Source organism: Melospiza melodia, chromosome 9 (assembly GCF_035770615.1).
Source record: "Melospiza melodia melodia isolate bMelMel2 chromosome 9, bMelMel2.pri, whole genome shotgun sequence".
NCBI classification, from domain to species: domain Eukaryota; kingdom Metazoa; phylum Chordata; class Aves; order Passeriformes; family Passerellidae; genus Melospiza; species Melospiza melodia.
In genome coordinates, this window is record NC_086202.1 from 4,665,712 (window position 1) to 4,682,175 (window position 16,464).

Sequence of the window (16,464 nt, forward strand, 5' to 3'; positions counted from 1 at the left end):
AATCTGGTTTTATCACCTCAGCTTTGAAGGAATGTGGCACTGGGACATTTTCTCTCATTGGTCAGTTAGTGCCATCTATGTTTTCGGGATTACTTAGAAAGTTTCCACCTCTGCAGACCATCCATTGGCATTGTCTGATATAGTTTAGCTTTTCCCTGTGCTCTGCTGCTGTCTCAGCCATCCCTGCTTCCTCAGATACAGAAAAGAGAGGGACAGTGTGCAAGGAAGTTCTGAGGTTACAGAGGAACCTCAGAACCTCAGATAAAGGGAACCTCAGATAAAGGGAAATCACCTGTTCTAAAATCCTAATTATCCTAAATTAACTGCACATCAAACTAGGAATTCAAACAGCAAGGTAGAAGCTCGTTAAAAAAGAAAAAAAAAAAAGTCTTAACTTTAATAAAGCAGTTACTGCTAGGTTTAAAATAAAAATAAAAATAAATAAAACCAAAAAAGCGAGGCTCAACAAGTCCCAGCTCAGAAGAATTCACATCTGAAACAACTCCATGTCATTAGAAACACTGAATAACACGGTGATCAAAGGCACTGTCAGTGCAATTACTCTGTACAGGAGGATAAGAGGGAGGCCCAGACAACTAACTGTGAGTAATTGGGTTACTCCTTAGGCTTGTTTTTAAACACTGCACTACACCATGTGAATGCTGCAGGTCTCATTTAACTGGGTCACCAAAACTGAGGCAAAACTCTCCTAACTTAAGGCTAGGAAGTGCAATTTGTATGCCTAACTTCAGGTGATGAGGTGAGAACACTGGGAAGCAAACCCACGCAGGTAAGGACAGGAATCTGGCCCAGCAGATGGAACAGCTCAGATCTCTGCTCCTCAGCTTTCAGGACCTCTCTGTCCTTACAAATAGGTATTTTCCCCCCCACACACACACACATAGTCCACATTTAGAAGCAACATATATTTAAGATAAAGTAAAGAACAGAGTGAGTGACATGCCCTCCCAAAGTGCCCAGACAACGGGCACCTGCCTGGAAAATTGCAGCCCTCTCCAGCCCTGGGCTCCTGCCAAGCATTTCACGTAGTAATTCAAAGTAAATACCTTTCAGTGGGTAATCCTGCCACAGCCATATCTTGAGGTTCACTGAGGTCAAGGCTCTTAGGCTCAGTTAATGCCAGTGGTGATAGCTTTCCTTTGGCATCCTCGAGGGAGATTTCGTGCTCGGAATTCATCTTGCTTGGCTGATTTTCAGCAACAACATCACCTGCACATGCAGAATGCTCACCCTGCTCCATCACAGGGAGGGCTGGAGAGTGATTTCTGTACAGGTGTGCCTCCTGCTCCTCAGTGCTGGTGTTTATAGCTAGGTTTCCCTCAGCAGTGACTAACATCCTTGCAGTACCAGTTTCAGGGATGTCTCCACTTTTTTCATTACCTGTCCTTGCTGAGCTTAACACTGTGTCACTGTTCTCTTTCACCTCTCCCTCAGTCATGCTGCCAGACTTAAGTTTACAGTCAGATTGCAAGCAATCATCCTGGCTTACTTCAGTTTTTAAGTAATCTATTAACCCGTGCATGGTCACGTTCTTTTCTTGCTGCGCATCTTGAGAATTTCCCGATGTTTCCAAGCATTTCCTATTTACTGCTTCATCCTGTATCAACTGCATGTCACTCTGAGACCTAATGTCATGCACAGAACTGCTGTGAATGTTTGCCTCCTGATTTTCCTCAGGTGACACCCTGAGACTGTCTGGCAATTCTTCATGGCTGTAAGATCCTCCCGGGACGAGCGTTGGAGCTGCCATGTCAGAGCTGCTCTTGGCAACCTCTGCATCACTGTACTCACTTTCCCCCTGTTCATTTGGCTCAGGATCCTGGCACTGTGCAGCAGGAAGACTTATATCCTCTTCAGAGGGAGCTGGTTGTGCCTTGCACTCTGTAATTAAGTTATTTCCCTCTGTGGCAGCAGCATCTTCTACGTCCCTGCCCTGCCCATCGCCTGCAGAGATAACAGCGCCGCTGGGTTGCTGCTGGCTCTCGGAACACGCAGGGAAGTTCTCAGCTGCTGCTGCTGCTGCCCCATCAAATGAAGCTGGTCCTTGCTTCTTTATCTCTAAGCTTATTAGTGATTCAGGATCAACGCCACCAGCACACACGCCCTCCTCTCTTTCCATCTCACTGCTCTCGGTGGGTTTGCCTGGCTTCCGCAGATTTTCCGCGGCTCGCTCGGCAGATGGAGCGCCATCCAAGCCAGGGACCACTTCTGAACAGCCAGAGGGCTGCCTGCTTTCCTTAGGGTCCTGGAGACTTGCTGGTGGCAGCTCTGCCCCTGTGTTTTCTTGTTGCAGAGATTTGCCCTGGGCAGCTTTGCAGGAAATCTCAGTAGCTAAAGGCAACTCTTGCCCCTCTGCTTCTGAGGTGCCCTCGGGAGCTCCTTCACCCGCCTTGTTTGGTTCTGGAAAGTTCTCAGCACCACAGAGTTCTGCTGTGCCCTTGGCCACTGGGCTCTGCTTGAAGTCTGCATGGTTTTCAGTCAAAAGCTGGGGTAATTCAGCACTCAGTGTGCTGTGGACAGTTTTCTTAAAAATCTGGCTGATGTGCTCCCTGAAGTCTGGGATGCTGGAGCCAATGTCCAGAGAGCTGCAAGTCAGAGCCTCATGCTCCCTTCCAGAGTTCTGAGCAGACTGCTCAGAAACACTGATGTCTGCCCCGGTTATGTTATTATTCTCTTTTGAAAGCTCTTCCATTTTTTCTGAATTCCCAGGTTGCTCTAAGATCTTACCGTACTTGTCATCCACGCAGATATTGGTTGCAATTTCCTCATTACAGCCTCCTCGTGATGATGAAAGGCTCAGCAGCTTCCCCTCTGTAGTAGGGAGTGCTAACAGAGACTCTACTGAACTGTCACTTTGCTGTTCTTTGAAGTTTAGCTCACTTTTTGTTGTTTTGGATTTAATTGCAGAGATCTCTCTCTTCAGCTGCTCAGAATTGAAGTGTGATAAGTTTCCAGTTCTCTGCCCTACATTCAAAGTCTCTGACAGGGCAAATATTTTGTCTCCATCACCCTGAAAACTTTGGTCTGGACACTCTTTTTCACTCACACACATATTCCCTGCAGAGCTGTTTTCTGAGTTTGCTGCTTTACCTGTGCTTACCCTGGGTGAGGTACCTAAGGGTGCTGACACCTGAGGACCTGGGGGACCCTGCAAATCAGAGTTACCTCCTGAGGTGTTTTGGGATGCTGCAACTTTCAGCTCATTATTTACTGATCCCACCCCAGTACCCTTGTCCTTGTTATTTCCAGGTTGCTGGCTGGGATGGCTGAGTGCAGAAATTGTAAAGTCTGCTTGACAGTAACCAGGCTGCTCTGCTGCATTTTGAATGCAGCTGGATTTATGTGAGTTATCAGTGGGACTGTCCTCCCTGTGTGCCTGTAATGGTGAAGGAGATCCTTCACCTGCCCCTGGACTGGCATCAGGCTTTATATTGCTTGTTTCTGGGACAGAAGCACTGTCCTCACAACTCATCCCCATGTTTCCATCTTTCTGGATGATTTCCCCATCAGCAGTCAGAATATTTTCTAAGTTTTTTGCCATTAATGGCATTTTCCTTTGCATTTCTGGACGAGACATTTGGGGATCATTTTTCTCAGAATTATCAGAAGTATGTGCTATTTCTGTATCTCTTGGCAAAGCCTGTGATGTGTTAGTGGCACTTGCTGAATCCTGTGTCCCTGCAAGAGAGTTTTCAGCAGCATTATCCTCTCTCCTGCACACGCTGCCTGGCTGCTCATTCTTTTCAAGTCCTTCACAAAGCGTGTCTCTCTGACATGCTGCTTCATGCTGCCTCGCTGAGATCAAAGAATTATCACCCTGCTCGGGCTTGCTGGAGTTGTGCTTACTGCAGCACTTCTCTCCTGCCTGCAGATGGGTTTTGTTTTGCTCCGTGCGATCTCGCAAATTAAGCGCGGTCACACCAGCAGCGTCGTGCCCGTGTTTGCTCACGTCCTCAGCTCTGCTGTCATCCTTGTCCTGCTCTTTTGGGCTGTCAGAGCTGCTCTGGGGCAGTGCTGGGCCTGGCACGGGAGATGGTTTCTCAGGGCTGGTTGAAATGTCCGGAGGTATTTGTGGCGTGTTGCTGTGATTGTCTGGGTCCGGCTGCCCGGGTTGTGGTGTCCTTCCCTTGTGCTGCTGATCACCTGCTCTGCTGGCAGCTCTCACCCTGCCCTGCTGCTCCTGCTGCTCCAGTTCTGTGTTTGAACCCCAGCCTCTGTCACCAGCAGCAGACAGTGACTGCTCTGCGTGCTCTGCTTGGGGAGGAGTTGCTGGAGAACCTTCATTTTCCTGCCCCTCTGGGACACTGCTCTCCAGCACCTTGGAACAGCTGCTCGTGTCCCTCTCAGAGGGGCAGCTGTTTGCAGTGACATGGCTGTCACCCCTTTCCTCCATGTGAACGTGGTGATCAGTAAGTCCTGAAGTGCTGACTGCAGTTTTGGGGGTCTCTGAACCAGCCATCTGTGTATTTCTGTGACTTTCTGCAGCCAGCTGAGCTTGCACATCCGATTTACATTTACTTTTCTGAGCCAAATCTTCATCCTCCACAGAACTTTTCCCTGCAGTTTGGCGCTTCCCTTGTTGAACACCCTCATTTTGGTTTCCATCCCCATCACTGCTGTGTGCAGCTGCAGGTTCCTGCTCTGGATCTCTGTGAGGTGCCGTGGTGATGGGACTGTTCTGTTCTTTGGTTTCCTGTGAGGCCTCCTTGGTTTGTCCCATGGTCTCTGCCAACTCATTTAAGGCCTGGAGATCGAGTTTTAATTCAGGAATTTTTGCACTTTCTCCTGACTTGCTGGAGCTCTCGGGCTGTTCTTGACTCTCAGCTTTGTGCTCAGATTCCAGCGCAGCTTCTCCAGCAAAAGCCTTTTCCCAGGACTCATCCTGCTTACTCTGCTTGATATGATTGTTCCCAGGGTGTAGGAGCAGTGAACTGTGTGCACCATCTAAACAAACCTTTTCAGTCCTGTCACAGCCTGACTGCTCCCAGGGTTTGCCTTCTGCCTCAGTGTTAAGGCAATCAAAACCCCCTGGGCATTCCTCCCTTGCCAGCTGTGGGGAAGCCACGAGTTTGTCCTCCAGGCCATCTGGGGCAGCTGTTTTCTCCTTGCTCATTTGTTGTTCAGGTTCACGAGGCTGGGAATCCTCTTTGGGCAATTTAAAGTTACTGTCCAAATTCAGAGGCTTTCCCCCACCTTCTTCCCACAGATCACCTGTTGAAATGTTTTCACAAAGATTGAATTTTTCAGGATTGTGTTCCAAGTGGGTATTTTCCATGTCCTGGTGGTGGCTACTAACAGAGCTCAATAGTTGTTTTCCTGCCCCACTTGAGCCCTCAGGTAATTCACTGATTTCTGACACTTGTGCATCCTCTGTTCTGATTCCATTTTTTCTTCCTGTTACATCCACCCCCGTTTCTTTTTGATACAGCTCTGTGGATCTGCTCAAAGAAGTACTTAATGCATATTCTTCCAGTAATAATCTTTTATCTACCACTGAATTTTCCTTGGTGGGACTGATAATGCTTTCTGTTTCAGAAAGTGTGGTGCTTTCTCTAGACACATCATCAGCTTTTATAATTTCATTGCTATTGGCTTCTTTTGGGCTTTCAGTTGTGACAGCTGATTTTTCTTCTTCCTGTCTCTCAAATGATAAAGGCACACTGAACTGCTCAGCACTAACAAGCTCATCCTCCTTTTGAAGCTCTCTTTGAAAAAGGGGTTTGTTTTTCTCAGAGGCTGTTTTCACTGCTTCACTCCTCACTGGAGCTTGAGAGCCATTTCCAGGCACATATTCCCTCGAAGGCTCTTCAGGCTTTGGTGCCAGGAAGAGATTGGGAGGGCTAGAAGGCAACTCTGACATTAAAGCACAGGGTTCTGATTGCTCCCTTTCGCTCCCAGATAGAGCTGGATTTGCCTCATTCCCTCTAGCTGTTGTTTCAGCCCCCATCTGTAGATTACAGATCTCACTGAAGCCCTGGGCGTTCACAATTGCTCCAAATTTTTCACCGTCTGGGCCTCCTGTTGCTGGATAATTTGGGATTAAGGTTTCCTTTTCCATTAGCAGACCCTCTCCACCATCTGTGTTCTGTCTACCTTGCTGCATTGCTGCCTGCAGCTGACCTACTTCCCAAACTCCTCTCTGCTGCTGCTCCTGAGCAGTAAAACAATCTCCTGCTGCTTCACCCCAGGGAAACGTGCTGCCATGTGGCTGCCTCCTGCCACCCAGCTGCTCATCCTGCTGGGGTGATCCTGATTCACCCAAACCCACTGCTGGGAGTGCAGGGCTGGGCTCCTGGGGCGTTCTGGGCTCGTTCTGGCTGGTTTTGGTGCAGGAGGCAGCAATATTGTCCACATGTGCTGATCCCTCTTCTTTGTCCTCCCCTGGGCCTGGTGGTGGCTGTGCTCTGTGGCAGCCTGATGAGGTGTGTGGTTTGTCACTGCTGCCTGTGACAGGTCCTTTGGCACAGTCTGTGGCAGGCAGGATGCTGTCCCTTGCTGCAGCAGAGTGCTTTAGGAAATCAGAGTCTGTTTGTCCTCCTTGCTCTTGCAAGGCAGTGCTCTGTCCCGTCCCCTCTGGAGACCCCAGGCTGGAATTTGGGCTGGAATTTGGGCTGGAGAGCTCTTCAGCACTGTGGCTACTGATGCTGCCAACAATGGAAACGTTTATTTGTTTCATGTCAATAAAGAAGCAAAGAAATAAGAAGCAAAGAATGAAAACCGTTTTGTGGCGCTGATGTTTCAAAGCCATGCAGTGCATGCACTGGGGAGCTGATAATCTGCTTTCAGCAGTTAAACCAGCAGATGAACAGTGATTTAAATGCTCATTACTCAGTGAAGTAGGTTCCCAGTGTTACCTGAGAGCCACCGTGCTCATGTCATGCATTTTAACCACTCCAGAATCTCAGGTAAGTGTGGGGAGAGGGGACACACATCTGACAGACTAAAGGAGCAACAGGGGAAAAACAGGAAAAAAAAAAAAATAACACTGGGAAAACCCACAGCACCTCAAAGAAAGGCTTTTTGTTTCTGCTTCCAAGAGACTGCTTTGGCAGAGCTACACAGTAAGTGCTGTTATCTGGCTGTACTCGAGTGTGTGGCAGAAGATTAAGAAGAGCCCATCTGCTGGATGTTTTCTCCAACTAATCAGCACAGTTGATTCTCACCAAAAGGTCAGAGGCTCACCCTGCCCAGTGTGGGATGCTGCTGTGCCACCATCCACACCCAAACGATGAGCTCATTTCATTGCAGTGCTTGATTTCAGTGCATCCTAGCTATAACCCTTGGTGTGATCTCTTTCTCCACCCATTAAAGATATTATAGAAAAAAAACAGAACCAGAGATGACTAACTGCAAGAAGGAAGAAGTTATTTTAAGTATTTTTCACTGTGTGGACGTCAGTTTTTTCCACACTGAGGTTTGTAGGTGATGAAATAGGTTAACCTTGTTCTCTCACTCACCTTCCATGCCTGGGCATGGGAATATGGACAGAAACATCTATTTCAGACTGGATGTGGGATTGTACAGAGGAGCAAGGGGCAGAGTTTACTTGACATGAAATAATGAATCCCAAGCAGGGCAGGACGCAGAAAACACACTGCCAGGTGTGTGCCAGGGCTCAGAGCTTTGCCACAGCTTAGCAGTGACAGGTTACATTTCAGAAATTCCCTGTCCCCTTTAGGTTGGAGCTAGAAAAGATGCTTAAAACACCTCCTGTACAGCCAAGCATAGACTGGATTTTCAGTAATCTCCAGAAATCTGAGAAGCCTCTCTCTGCTTCTCTGCCCAAGTTTTACACACAAAATACTTTGATGGAGAAGTGAGTCAGTGACCAGCTCTGGGGTAGGGACCAGAGATTAGGTTGGTGTTTATGCAATCACAGAACCTTGGGCTGTGCTGCCATGCACAAAATTCACTTCCAGCTGGGGCCAAGCCCCCTCCTTATTCTGAGAACTGCCCAACAAACCATTTCTTTAGGGACAGCTGACCTAAAGCTGAATATGAGTCTGTCTGAGGTCCTAAAAACCTTCTTCAGAGTCATTGCAGTGGAAAACAAAGTGGTCTTTAAAGAGCCATTGAAAATTACCTGTATTAAGGCTAAGCCTCAAATCTAAGGTAAAATACAACTTAAAATCCATATATAGTTAAAAGAAGTTTCAGCAGTGCTTGGCATGGATTTGAACATTTAATTCATAGCACCAATACATTTTATTTAAATGTTCAAAAAATGGTTTTGCTCAGAGGGATATTTCTTTCCCTAGCACACTGAAAACACTTATCCATATGAAATTTATGGGAATACCAGAGATGGCAACAGAATATTTGGTGTCTGCTGGGGCATGACAGGGCATGAGCAAATAGCAGGGAGATGCCAGGAGGTTTTCCCCAAGCAAGGACTACACTTTATTATTGACATTAATTTTGCACTCAGGGAAGCTTAATTAGAAGAGGGGGGACAGAAACCACAACACTGAACTGGGGAGGGGGTGGAGAAGTGGGAGTCAATTGTTATTCAGGATTTTTGCTGTGTTGCAGGTCTATCTTCTTACTGACTAAATTGCTCATTAGCTGTTTTGTGCCCAGGGTTCTTCACCCTGGAAGCCAGCTCCTGTCAGAGATCTGGTGATCAGGAGGAAGATAAAACTGGGTGGGGGTTGAGGAGGGAAAGCCACTCTACCCTCTGTGAAACTGAGCACTGGAAGAAGCAGAAAACACCATCCACAGTTATAATTGCTCCTTATCATTTATCTTTAATCTCTGATTGTTTCCTTATCATTAATCCCATCTGTCAACAGAGCTGGTAAATGCACAGTAATAAATCTGGGATGAAAATGTTTGGTAATGTTCACTATATAGAGCATTCATCATCATATATTTGCTTTTTTCAAATTTCATCTGACTCAATTTTCTCTTAAGACTTTTACACACGACTTCTTTGTTACATTAGACTTCTGTTTGCAGCTATTAAATATGAAACAGTTCCAGACACGTCTGGAGTGGTTAAATATTCTTGATGACAATATCCAAACCCATGAACTGCCATACTGGTGTCAACCTTGTCAAGAGTTATAGTAATAAACTTGTGACTTAGCAGGTTCAAGGGAGATGGCAATCCTACCAACTAAGTTCAGCATTATGAATCAATCAAAACAATTTTTCTGGTGTTCCAAAATGCTGAAAGGTTGTTCATTTTGCTGAGGAGCAGATGAAGGAATTGGGGCGAGTTTGTAATTAATGTATGCTGAAGAGAATTACAATGAGAGTGCTGGCACAGGCTGTGACAGTGAGTTGAGCTGTCGCTGTTAGAGTGGAGCAGCACAGATTCATCATCCTGCGGCTGCAGCTCGCTCAATGTTTTATTCAGAACACAACAGAACTGAAAATCTGAGTTTTCATTCAGCAGGATTGGCCCAGGCTGACCTGTCTGGGACATCCCTGTTTATATTTCTCCCTCTGATGGAGCTAACAAGGAAAACTATTCAGGGAACATATCCTACATCTTCCTTTTCATGATTTGCAATCTTGTTTTCTGTCTGCGAGGCGTGCTGGGGTTAGACAAACATCTGTTGGGAATGCCTTAAGCACAGCTGATCCTGCTTTAGGGCAGAAGGATGGACTGGACGACCCCTTAAGGTCACACCTAGTCCCATTATCTCCCACTCTTTTTAAAGGGAATAACACTACTGGGAAATTACACCACATGCTGAGGATAATTCCCCTGAGTAAAGCCCAATCTACATTAAATCAACAATTACTTTCAGGGAACATGTATTTTTAGACAACCCATTTAATACAATCAACATAAAGCTATGGCCCTAAAAGTTGGTATTTTTAAACACAGGAAAATAAAGTATGGTCTCTTCTGTGGGTAATCTGACCTAGCTCAATATTATTAAGGAGAAAATTAATTCCAATTATAAAAAAACATGCAAATGACAAAGTGTGGAAGAACATTTGAGTTCCTCATAGTTCGTGTAGAGTTTAGGGCAGAAAAAGTCATTTTGCTGTGAATAATTGCTGCATGTGATGGATGATGTGGAAAAAAGAGAAAATGCAGTCGTGCCAAGACGTAGGTGCATCTGTAGCTTGAAATGTGGGTGTCCCACTGCACTCAAGAGTTACCAAAGGGAACTTTTCCCTCAGCTTAGAAGTTAAGAATTTGCAATTTCAAGGCCCTAACATACTGAGCATATGAATATTTTCCTTCCAGTTACAGCATCAAATAACAACAAGTTAAATCTTTACATGCCTCAAACATTTGTTTTGCATAAACAATTATTGACAATTCGCTTGTTTGGAAGCCCATTGCCAATTTAGCAATTAATTTTTTATAGCTGCAGTTAACCTCTTCCACCCTCAGAAGATATTGTGGCAAGTCTGAATTTTCCTGGAAAAAATTAGGAGTCCTGCCCAGTTACTAAGCCTAGTTACTACATTGCCTGCTCTGTGTTTAGGGTGTGAAGCTATAAAGGATAATAAGAAATCCATTACTTTTGGTGCACACCCCATAAATAATTCCAGATTAAGAGCCACGCCCAGTCTATCAACCATTAACCCTTGAAGTCACAACTCCATCCACAGCAAAGACAAAGGGCCAGGAGATAAAACCAGCAGCAGCCAGACAAAATCTCTGGCATTTAGCATTTACTATCTGAGTGGGAGTGTGCGTGGAAAGGGGGTTTACAGATGCCCAGATATGATAAATGTACTGGATAAACAACAAGAAATGAAGAAATGAAGATATCAAGAAATGAAGACACCAGAAAATTGTAGAGTGTGTGTGGAAAGGGGGTTTACAGATGCCCAGATATGATAAATGTACTGGATAAACAACAAGAAATGAAGATATCAAGAAATGAAGATACCAGAAAATTGAAGATAATTCAAAATTTCCATTTCTAATTCCTCTTCTCCCATTCTAAAACATGCAGTAGTTATTGAAAGGACAGGCAGCTCCCAACCCAGCCCCACTTGTGAGGGAAAAGCATCAAGTGCCCAAGGCTCTGGGTGCCAGAGGTCGCACAGGGCTCCCATCCACGCTGGTGTCACTGTGAGCTGGGGGACTGCACTGCCAGCAGCTGGAATCTGAGCAGGAATTCAGAAAGCACCCAGGGGAACAAATGCACAGCCAGCTCTGCAACCACAGCGCACGGAGAGCTGCCTCCCAAATGTTCCTGTTCTCTTTCCACCGACACATGAGGGATCAGTGCCTACATTTTGAGTTTACGTTTGGACACAGTGTGCTGGAGCGCTTGAGTTAAGGAATCCTGCATTTTAATCTGTCCCTAAGAGGTACTGAAATTCGGTGAGGAACATGGAATTCATTGCCATATTCCCGTTCAAAAACAAAACAAAGCAAGGCAAGTGACAGTTTTAGAGGTAGGACAATTCACTTTTTGAACTTTTCAGTGTAAACAAGCACATGAGAAATCCATCACCGCTGAAGGGCTGCCAACAGCAGCCAGGCTCCCCCGCCCTCCCTGTGCATCTAAGCTTTCAGGAAAAAGTAGGAAGCAGGAATAATGATCTGTACAGTCCTCTGGGGAGCCATCCTCCCCTTCTCCCCCACCCCCAGTCACTTTTCACCTCCTTGTTCCATACACAGAATAAAAGGCAGGCCCTGCAGTATTTTATGTATGACCAAACGAAATTATTCTAACATGAAAGAGGTAAGCAAGCAGGGCCAAGCCTCCCATTCCGTTCCAGGAGTGGCTCCTGGTCTCCATCTGAGATATCTGGAGTTCCAGCAGGAAGCAGGGCACTGACAGAGTGTCCCACAGGGTGTGTGGCAGCTTTGTCACCCCACAGTGGCTCTGTGGGTCCCACAGGATCTGTGTCCTGCACTCGGGCTGGGAGGGCAGCCAGGGTCATCCTCAAAGAGTGCTGCACCCCCTGAACTGTTTCTGGGTACGTGTTGTCTTTTAAATTGATGAGTTATCTTTTGAACTGATGAGTTACCTTTTGAATTGATGTGTTATCTTTTAAATGGATGAGTTATCTTTTAAATTGATGCATCTGCTTCTTCCTGGACCTGCTGGAAGAAGAAAGTGCCTCTGGGGTAGGGCTGGGGATGCCCCAGGCTGTGCACCAGGAGAAGGGCAAGGTCACACCTCTCATGGACACCACTGCAAAGCCTGACCCTTCCTAACTCTCCTGGCTCTCCACCATTTTTATTCCATGTGCAAAGTTCACAGATTAATTGTGCAGTAATTACTGATTCTGTGTATTAATTGCTGATCTTATTTTCAGCACGCAGCACCAGTGAGTAACAGGTAAGAAAAAATGGGGCTGAAACAATGATAAAGTTCGAGCCAGAGACATTTTGAGCTGCAAAGGACAAGCATTTAAAAGCAGCTTGTGAGGATTTGTGGAGGGCAGGAGGAAGGCACCCAGAGGAAAGGGAAACGTGGTAATTTTCCACGCAGAGATGCTCGCACGCCCTGCAGGCTCTCAGGGTTCGCTCCGGGTGGAAAAGATGCGCTCAAAGCAGCACAGGGGAGCGGGTTAAAAATAAACAGCTGGAATGTGCAACTTCAAAGACTTTCCGTTCATTGTCTTTGTTTCTATTTTGGCAAGGATGTAACTTAAAAGACACCCAGAAGAGGCATGTGCCAGCGCTCTCAGGAGTAAGGCTGAAGGACAAGTAATTGCCTGAGCTCCCGCCCATCCAGTGAATTTCCTGAAACAAGAATCCTGTGAACCCTTTCAAGCTGACTCATCCATGTAACATTTCATCTCCCACGAGTCAGAATTTTGCATGCTGCAGTGCAAAGCTCCTCCAGCCAGCTTGAATATAAATCTAAGTGTTCTAGGTACTCACATTTTGGGAAGGAGCCCCTACAGAACTGCCCTTCTGCCATTTTTGAACAATACGTTTTTTAAAATGCAAATTAGCTGCAGAATAGGAAAAAGTTGCTATATTAATATTAAATAATAATAATAATAAAAAGCAAGACTGCACTTGCTGCAGGCAAGCCACAAATATTCCAAGCCCAAGGTAAGAATTTCCACTCTTACAGAATCTATGTGGATTCTGGTACAAATGCTGTCTGATATTGTGAAGCTCCACAAACTCCACTTTGCAGCAATGTTAGTTATGATAAATCTACTGTAAGTATCAGCACTTAGCAGCACTCATCATTTCCTCTCTTTTTCCCCTTTTCCATAACCTGCATACTGATCAGAATAGCAGAAAATTGCTGGTTTGCTGTCACAAATCAGAATGCATCATTTTTTTAGATAGCTTCCTAATTTATCAAATAATTATGTTTTCTTCAGCAGGACAGCATGGTTATTCACAAAAAATACAGTGATTATGCACAATACCATCAAGAGGAGCTAAAACTAGAGGATACATGTGGTATTTGTTAACTGAAATAACAAACAAACAAAATGCACATTAAAAATCTCACCCTGTCCAATTTTACATCATTATTCCAAAATTTGATTTTTTCCTAGCTATTGGGAATGACATCTATGGCTTCTCTCATTAGAGGCACTCAAAGACAAGAGAAATTTATCCAAGAAAAAGGTGTTTAATGTGTAGACCTGGTGCTCAACAGTAGTGATTAAGCCATGCATCTCTAGGAAAGAAGTGCAACCTCTCATCACTTTAAATTCATGCCTAAATACCTTTATCACTGTAAATTGACTTAGCAGTCTTAAGTCTTGCTCAGACTCCATTATTTTCAGTAGATAATTAAGATGTGCTAGTGGTAGTCAAAATAAATAGAATTAATAGCAAAAATCCTCCTGTGTAAGAGCTCCACAGCACAGCCAAACTGTCCCTTCCAGAAAACAAGCTGCTCTTTTTCCCATAAATCCTTTTAGATTATGTCATGTGTCTGAATTTCCCTGAAATGTCCCCAGTGTGGTCAGTGATGATCTTATTTAATACCTAAATTAGGGCTTCAGCTGCCAGAAACTGTTGTAAATATCAATAATTTTAAAACAGACTGGAATAGGATAGAATGGAATAGAATGGAATGGAATTGAATGGAATGGAATGGAATGGAATGGAATGGAATGGAATGGAATGGAATGGAATGGAATGGCATAGAATAGAACGGAATGGAATGGAATAGAATAGAATGGAATGGAATGGAATGGAATGGAATAGAATAGAATAGAATAGAATAGAATAGAATAGAATAGAATAGAATAGAATAGAATGGAATGGAATGGAATGGAATGGAATGGAATGGAATAGAATGGAATGGAATGGAATGGAATGGAATGGAATAGAATAGAATAGAATAGAATAGAATAGAATAGAATAGAATAGAATAGAATAGAATAGAATGGAATGGAATAGAATAGAATGGAATATTGGAAGTCACCCACTATGATCCAACTGCCTGAGCCCTTCAGAGCTGACCAAGGGTTACAACAAAGACTCTTCAGTGTTGCTCTGTCTCAGATGGGAGTTTATTAGTGCAAGCAAAAAGCATGGAAAGGTTGGGTCAAGGGTTACTACAACAGCTGGAGCCTGGTTTGCAGCTCTGCAGTGAGGCAAGAAAATCAGTTTGGTGCTCAGTGAGCAGTCTGGTGGTGTGAGGTTATTTTGAGGAGTGCATCATCATCATCATCATCACCATCATCCATCAGGATGACAGATCTCCCCTCCAGCTGTCAACAGCATCAGGCTCCAATGCTTTTCCCAGCAGGAAATTTCATGTCTTACCTTGCAGGTGCTGCAGGGGATGGGGATGAGCTCTCCTCGGGCAGTGACACAGCAGCAGTGAGGGCATCTGAGGGCTCCCGACCTCCAGGCTTTGCTGTGCTCTTCTTCTCAGGGCTCCTTTTGAAATCGTGGCCATTACCAGGAGGTTGGCCCAGTTCTGAGTCTTGTGGAGTGTTCTGGAATGAAAAGAGAGAACAAATTAAACAGCTGCTGCTGTTTTGGGGAATACATGAACCAAAGGAATGTTGTTATGCCCACAGACAGACAACCTCTGTGGTGGATTTCCCTACTTTGATGGAACTTGCAGGTTCTAAAGACTGTTTTTTCTTAACAGCAGAAAAACAGAAGGAAACGGTTGGGCCAAAAATAATTACTAGGAAAAGAAGAGGGAGAGAAGAATGCAGCAATTGTTCTGAAGCAGCCAGGGCCTTTACTGACCCAAGGAGGGTATCATCTTCTCTTCCTCCAAGCCTGGCAAATGCTTCCTTGCTGAGCTAGTTTAAAATGAGAAAGAATGGAAACAAGAAAGGCTATAAAGTTGGGCACTCATAATATCAGCAACATATTTGGAGTTAAGTTAGAGATGAAGCCAATGGCACTTGAATCCAAGTCCAGATTCCTTCCCTCCCACTTCAACAAAAGCTCAGAATGCCTCTGAATTGAAACAGAGGGTTTGATTCTTCACCAGGCTGCCCTTCTCTGGTAACAGTGCCAGGAAATGCTGCAGTTTCTCTAGTGACAGCTAGAAATGCTATTGCACAACTATGGCTATGCTGCATCACCTCTTCTCACAGGGAAATAATTACCAGGCATCTCCATCCATGGAGATATGCCTTACATGAGTGGATTTTTTGGTTTGTTTTTATTGCAAATCATTGGTTTTGCTGCAGGGAGGAAGAGAGTCCTGGGCAAGCACAGGTTTACATTAGTTAGTGAGTGGCACCTTCCTACTGAATTTTTTTTGAAGAAGTATCTTTAGAACATGAAGAAGAACTGGGAAAAGCTGTCCTGAACAGTAGCTGAGGATGCTCTTTGAGCATAGCAAAAGAACTGGAGCAATGGAGAGAAACAAGTGAAAAGCAAGAAAGTCTGAATGAAGGCCTTTATGAAATCCTCTGGCACATCAAGCAAGAGTTAAAAAGAAGGAAAGCTGCTTCACCAAATCACCCTTAACATAAAGTCGCTGTGGTTTTAATTCTTAAATTAAAAAAAAAAAAAAAAACAACCAGTGTTTTTAATTCTCAATTCTAGCTGTGAGAAGCCTAAGGCACACTTAACCTAAAGCCACATAAGTGTATTTACTGATGGCAGAGCCACTGCAGGGCAGCACCAGAGACTGAAAGCACAGTACACAATTCCATCTCATCTCTTGGGGTTTTCTTCACTCATTTTTATGCTTGTTTTGTTCTAGCAGCAGGCAGTAAATTGCAGAGAGCTGCTGTTGAGAGGATTACCCTGCTCTCTGTGAACACGGTGTGCTCCCACTCAGCCAAGAGCTGCTGGGGCTCAGGGCCAGCAACGAGACACCCAGTGGACAAGCACAGTGTGAGGAGCAACTGAGAAGGTCAGGGCACGCTGAAAACACAAAAATACTGCCTTTATACTTAAGACAAATTTGATTAACTCTCATATCCTCTGCCTCTCCCTGGAGGAGCCCCTTCACCACAGCTTTGTTCTCCTTTATCTCTCCGTGTTCCTCTGGGAGAGACCAAGGGCTCTTGGTTTCATGGTCGTGAAGCACTTACCCAGCATGTGCTGACATC

The 16,464-nt window shown here is 45.0% G+C and overlaps 1 protein-coding gene across 18 annotated transcripts in view; it reads right to left on the reverse strand.

Annotated features, from left to right (window-relative positions):
• TACC2 (transforming acidic coiled-coil containing protein 2) overlaps positions 1-16,464 on the reverse strand; it is a 129,312-nt gene that overhangs the window by 88,667 nt on the left and 24,181 nt on the right. For 12 of the 18 annotated variants that reach the window (XM_063163067.1, XM_063163063.1, XM_063163070.1 and 9 more), the window contains exon 1: positions 1,068-4,503. In XM_063163067.1, coding sequence (XP_063019137.1) covers positions 1,068-4,480 — 3,413 coding nt within the window. In that variant the 5' untranslated portion in view covers positions 4,481-4,503. Of the gene's footprint in view, positions 1-1,067; positions 6,666-14,701; positions 14,878-16,464 lie in introns of those variants that run through there. The other 6 variants (XM_063163054.1, XM_063163055.1, XM_063163056.1 and 3 more) reach the window with 3 other exon arrangements.